The sequence below is a fragment of the Archocentrus centrarchus genome, chromosome 13, assembly GCF_007364275.1.
Source record: "Archocentrus centrarchus isolate MPI-CPG fArcCen1 chromosome 13, fArcCen1, whole genome shotgun sequence".
Lineage (NCBI taxonomy): Eukaryota > Metazoa > Chordata > Actinopteri > Cichliformes > Cichlidae > Archocentrus > Archocentrus centrarchus.
In genome coordinates, this window is record NC_044358.1 from 10,602,889 (window position 1) to 10,609,216 (window position 6,328).

General features: G+C 42.8%; 1 protein-coding gene across 1 annotated transcript; it reads left to right on the forward strand.

Moving 5' to 3' along the window:
• The first annotated feature begins 541 nt into the window (after positions 1 to 541).
• On the forward strand, positions 542 to 1,405 carry LOC115791209 (olfactory receptor 142-like). Its single transcript, XM_030745358.1, has one exon. It carries the CDS (start codon positions 542 to 544, stop codon positions 1,403 to 1,405), a length of 864 nt encoding a protein of 287 aa, XP_030601218.1.
• The last annotated feature ends 4,923 nt before the right edge of the window (positions 1,406 to 6,328 follow it).

Here is a 6,328-nt window from a genome sequence, read left to right on the forward strand (position 1 = left end):
AAGTAAGCCAGCAGTCTGACAGTGAAGTGCTCTAGTGGGATGAGACGGTACTATGAGGTCTTTAAGACAAGATAAGGCCTGATTATTCAAGATGTTGTACATGAGGAGAAAGATTAAAATTTGGATTCTGGATTTAAAATATCTATCTTGGACTATTGGGGGCTCTTTCATGGAGGAGGGGAACGTGGACATATTGATTTTCTCTCTCTCTCTCTCTCTCTCTCTCTCTCTCTCTCTCTCTCTCTCTCATGAAAAGCTTTTAAAGAAGCTAAAGCTCAGTTGGGAAAGGGCTGACAGCGCAGCAGGTTAATGCTCAAAATCACACACCATAAAAGATTTGTTAATTATCCCTGAACTACTGTAAGCTTGTTATTCATTTTGTTGTTTCCCTGATAATGAATCTCTTCAGTATTTTTACACTCATTCATCTTCCAGTGAGCTCAATATGTAGGTTGCAAGTGGTGTCAGTGCAGTCCTGTTTTAAAAAAAGGTAAACTAGTGATTGATGTGAACCAAAAAAATGTTGTAAATCTAAAGAACAATGATGATAAACACCACACAGGTTTCATATTTCACTCTTGCTGGCTATTTTGACACAGGACGTGTAACTTACTTATGTTTCGTTATTATTCTGACTTTGTATATGTTCATTATTGTTTCCAATGTCTTGCTGATTGTGGTTATCTGTATGAACAGAAGCTTACATGAACCTATGTACATGTTTCTGTGCAGCCTGTTTGTAAATGAGCTGTATGGTAGTACAGGGCTGTTTCCATCCCTCCTGATTCAGATCCTCTCTGATGTTCACACTGTTTCTGCTCCTCTGTGCTTGCTGCAGGTTTTCTGTGTACATTCATATGGGGCTGTAGAATATTTGAACTTAGCTATCATGTCTTATGACAGGTACCTTGCTATCTGTTATCCTTTGCAATACAACACATGTATGACATCTAAAAAAATTGTCATACTTACAGCTATAACATGGTTGTATCCCTGTTTTGCAATGGTTGTCTTGTTATCTTTAACTTCACCTTTGCAGCTGTGTGGAAACATCATTAACAAAGTTTACTGTGACACACACTCTGTTGTCAAGCTGGCATGCTCAGACACCATTGTGATTAACATGTATGGCCTCCTTGCTACTTTTAGCACAATCTTTGGTGCCTTACTTTTTATTCTTTACACCTACATGAAGATTCTGCTGGTTTGTTTTTCTGGTTCTGATCAGACCAGACAGAAAGCTGTCAGTACCTGCACACCTCACCTGGCTTCCATATTGAACTTTTCCTTTGGCGCGAGCTTTGAAATCTTACAGAGCAGATTTAATATGAATAATGTGCCCAACATGCTGCGCATCTTTTATCAGTATATTTTCTTACATGCCAGCCGCTCTTCAATCCTGTGATGTACGGCCTGAAAATGAAAAAAATCCGGAACATTTGTAAACGACTCATATTAAATGCAGAGCTTTGAAATGAAGTTTCCCCATCACTGTCCTTATTTCATGAACATTTACTGAAATATTTCAGAACATTAATCCAACTTCTCAGCCTGTTTTAATCTGTAAATACAGGTATCCATAATGCTTATGAAAAGGCAATAAGAAATAGTTGTGTGCACCTTGTCATCTCAGATTAAGACCAAGATGTACTTTATTTATCCAGTATTATTGTTACAGCAGTGGAAATGATAATCAAGATAGCAAGCAATAAGAATATTTATTATTATTATTATTATTATTATTATTATTATTATTAGCTGTTGGAGGACTCTCATGGCAGTGGAGCTGAATCAGTTTCTTAGACAAAGTGCTCTGGTGCTGTGATGCAGAGGCTGGTCAGGATGAATCATTTACTACCTTCTTCCCAGTCATGCTTTATTTTATTTTATTTTATTTTATTTCCTTTTATTTTTTTAACCTGTCCTGTCTGGCAGCTTAAGCAAGAAAAAATTTTGTCTGCATGCTCTGTTGTGCCAAATATCTTGGTGGGCCAAGAGGAGCTGTATTGTAGGCTCCTCTTGTTGTTATTATGTAGTTATTTTTTCTTTTTATCTTCTTTTCTTTATTTAGCTTTAAATGTATGGCCCAACTACATCAGAACTGACAGGTGAAAGTACTGGTGTGTGTGTGTGTGTGTGTGTGTGTGTGTGTGTGTGTGTGTGTGTGTGTGTGTGTATGTATGTATGTATATGTATAAATATGTGGATGTGTCGATGTATGTATATCATTCTTTGATTGTTCTTTTCTCCCCTTTGTTTTTTTTCCTTTTGTTTTTCTCTTTCTCACTCTTTTTTCCTACCCTTTCCTTCCTACCTGTCAGGCCTGGTGTAAATAAATTAAATAAAATTAAAATACAAACATTAACAAGAGTAGCCTATTGGAAAACTTACAGAGCTATTCTTGGAAAAGCAAATATGTTTGGTACACCAGAGCATTCGGGTCATATTCTGATTGCAAAAAAAAAAAAGAAAAAAAGAAAAGGAGAGAAGCACACACTTGTTTACACAATAATGTAAATGATAGAGTGGAGGTAAGATAGAAAGAGGAGAAGGGAGAGTGTGCCTCTAGCTTTATTTTTTATCAGCTCACTCCGTTATGTCTGCAAGGGTGTGTGTTGTGGTATGCTAGGTAAGACTATGTTATTTATTTTGTTACCTTTTGTTTAGGTCAGATGCCGGATCATGGTAGATTTTAGTTCCTGTTTTGTTTATTGTTTTGGCCTTGGCTCACTTGTTTTCTTGTCTTGTTTATTTTCAATAAACCAACATTAAGTTTGAGTTTTTGTCTGCTGTGTCCTGCATTCCGGGTCCAACCCCCCTGGCCACCAGTGCTGTCAGTAACGCATTACTAAAAAAAAAAAAAAGTAACGCATTACTTAGTAACAACGTTACTCTAATCTGAGTACTTTTTCTCGGTAACGAGTAATCTAACGCACTACTATTTGCAGTCAAGTAATCAGATTAAAGTTACTTATCCACGTGATTGTATTACTATTTTTGCCATTTTCCTCAGTACAAAGAGATATTTTTACTTTCTTCTTGCATCTCGGGGAGTGACGTCTGGCCGCTGCGGCAATTCAGTCCCGTTTTCAGCACAAACACAATAACAGCACACAGTGAGACAAACATAAATAATGGAAGGAGGAGAGCGATGTGCATTTTCCAGCTGAAATACAGGCACTATTCTGAGTCGGTGTCAGCTAAAGATGACAATATCAATGTTTGTTGTGCACTCTGTGCTGCAACAAAGAGCTATCTAACTTCAAGAACACTACGTCAAATATGAGGAAACATCTGGAGTCATGGCGCAGTCACACTTACAGAGCGAGTCGCAACAGGTGGAGCGAAGCAGAGCTGCGACTAATGTGTGTATGTACCTCTGTCATGGAATGTACTCACCAAAGGGGGCAAGAAACTGCAACAATACCCCCGTGATCCAGAGGCGAACAGGGAAGGACCTAGGGGATGCAGCCTGTCCACGGCCCACTAGGAGCTCAGAAGACAGGAGGCCACACATGGCAACTGCTCATACACCCCAGAGGAGGAGGGAGGGAGACCCCAGACGGTCCCCCCCAAGGTCAAATGACAAGAGTCCAGAGAGCCAGAGGCAATGAGCAGCCAACCCCCACCCCCGCAGGCCGGCATCCACTGCACGAGCCGAGAATGCGGCCCCAAGGCCCCAGGCATACGTGTGTGCATGGCTGGACCTGAGTCTGGGCCTTCTTGTGCTTTGCTTCCCAGCTGCTTCTCGTTGGTTGCTCCTGCATCCCCCGCCTCCCCGGGGTGTGGGCGCCTTGGGGTTCCTGGGCCGGGCTGGATGTTCTGGCGTGGGTGTCGACCTGTTCTCCTGCGGACTGTGGGCTGGAGCGGCTTAGGCTTCTCCGGCGTGGGGGGGGGCTCTGTGGTATGTTGGGCGGTTCTTGGGCACCTGGGCCCTGCCGCCGGCCTGCATGGCGGAGTAGCCTCTGGTGGGGCTGGTTTCCTGTTGCCTGGAATTCCCTAGGGCCCTTGCTCCTCGACTGGAGGGGCTCTGTCTGGGACCTCCCTCTCCCCTCTGCTGGGGTGGGCATGTGGTTGTCGCTGGACTGTGCGACCACAGGTTTTCGTGGCTCTTGATGGGCTGCGGATGTCTTGGATTTCCTGGGTCCCTCTCTGCCTGCCTCTGGCTCCTTATGGGCAGAGCAGCGGCTTTCCGCCCTCGTTGGTAAGTGCATTTCATGACTTGCCTCTTCTCTTCCTGCTCTTGTCGGAGACGGTCGCACTATCTCTCTCTCCCTGCCCTCCCCATCTCTCCGCTTGCTGCTTGCTGTGAGAGCGTCTTTTTACACACTGTCCGAATAAGAACAAGATTGAACCATGGATCTGGCAAACTGGGCATTCTCCATCATTGATCGAATTTTTTCCACTATGAGATCCGGGACAGGGGAGCCTGCGTGTCCGAGTGGAACAGACCCGGTTGGATACGTCATCGACTCTTGGAGCTCGTGGAGACCGGTGTGCTTCTCGGCCCTTGGAGTGGAAGACGTGGAAGACGCCTACATATTCGGCTTTTTGGTAGCAGTATCTTCTCTGTTTGGGCTCGGTGGATACCTGCTTTACTGGCAAATTAAGAAAATCTGGACGGTGGTTCGACATCTGCAGAGGCTGCCGATCCAGGTGGAAGGGCTGAGCAGAGCCGTACAAACTCAGACTCAAAGCCTGGTGGACCTGAGCCGCAAGATTAGCGAGCTCGCAGGCGAGAGGGGTTAGATCAGGAGATATAGTTCGGTTCTGCACAGTGAGGACGGCAATCAACTAATTTGGAATATTGGATTTTCGAATGGTTTCCCAGTAAGACTGAAGGCTGTTGGAAAAACAAGCAGCCTGTTCCAAAACAACATTTGTTATCAGGAATTCGGCTCCCCTGCCGGCCTTGGGTTGGCAACCATATCACTCTCCAGGGCTCTGTGTGCGGCTGCTCTCTCCCCCACTCCGCGTTGTGATTTGTGAAGCTGGGTCTGGTGTATCACTGGTACAGTGCTCTTTTGAGCACTGTACCAGATGACTTTTTTTTTAACCTAACTTCCCCATGATGTGTTGTTTTCTCCTCCTGCCAAAGGTAGCGCCGCAAGAAACGGCTGCATGACCCAAGGACACATATCCCCCTATGTGTGTTGTGTTTGTGTATTTGGATGGTGTTCTGTAACTGCAATTTCCAATGTGTGAACTTGTTCACCCACATGGCAATAAAACTTCATTCATTCATTCATTCATTCACATAGACACAGACACTAACGTAATCACAGCATAACGAAATTGTTGTTCTTATACAACCATGCTTCATTTTGTTGTGCCTTTTCCGCATAGTTTTGTTGTTTTGTTTTTGTTTGGTATGTTGTCTTTTTTCTTTCTTTTGTAGTTGCAGCATTTGAATTGTTTTGGTTAGTTTAGTGGTGCTCTGTCCCCTTTTTCTGTCTTCTCCCCTTTCTCTTGCTCCTTTTTTTTTTCTCTTTTTTTCCTCAGTCTGTCAAGTGGAATTAAATGTATATGTACACAAATAAATAAAATAAAAACACAAACAACAAGAAAAGCTTATAGAAACTCTATAGAGCTTATTGATGGTTTCGTGGCCCGACACCCTCGTTACCCTTTTAGCAGGAGAAAAATAATCCCAATGGAGCGAAAATGTTCCTCAACAGAAGAACAAGACTCCTTAAAAAAAAAAATCACTGGAGATGAGCAGGTTTTGTTACCAAGGTTTATTAACAGACAAAGTTACAAAAAGCAACAGCAAGCAGAAGCCTCCTGGGAGTTTGTGCCTTAGCAGTTAGCAAGAGAAAAACGAACAACAGCACCCACACCACACGTACACTGCCCCAACTACTGCTACACACCATCTTATATACTCTTTGCCTCTCTTTGTCTAAGCTTTTGTGCATAGTCAGTTATTTATAAGCATACACTAGAAACTGTCATTAATTCTACTGACATTATCTAAAAAGGCACAAACATCCCGGAGCATCTTCAATACATTAACAAGACAGTAAGAAAAATTCATCACAATAAATGTCAAAAACAACCTCCTTGTGGCCATCCTATGGTACTCCTGGAGAAGGATTTACAACTGTCCACACTTACACTGACCAGATGTAGGGGAGAAAGTGGGTCAAAGCTACATGTCCCAAATGTCACACAGACACTTTTATTAACATTCAGCTGCAGATATACATGAGAAATTGCTCAAAAATAAACCACTGGCATTTAAATAATAATGCTCCTCAAATAAATTAATGCTTTTTTCCTCATAACAAAATACTCACGGCTGTGCTATTAAAATGTAACCAGAAAA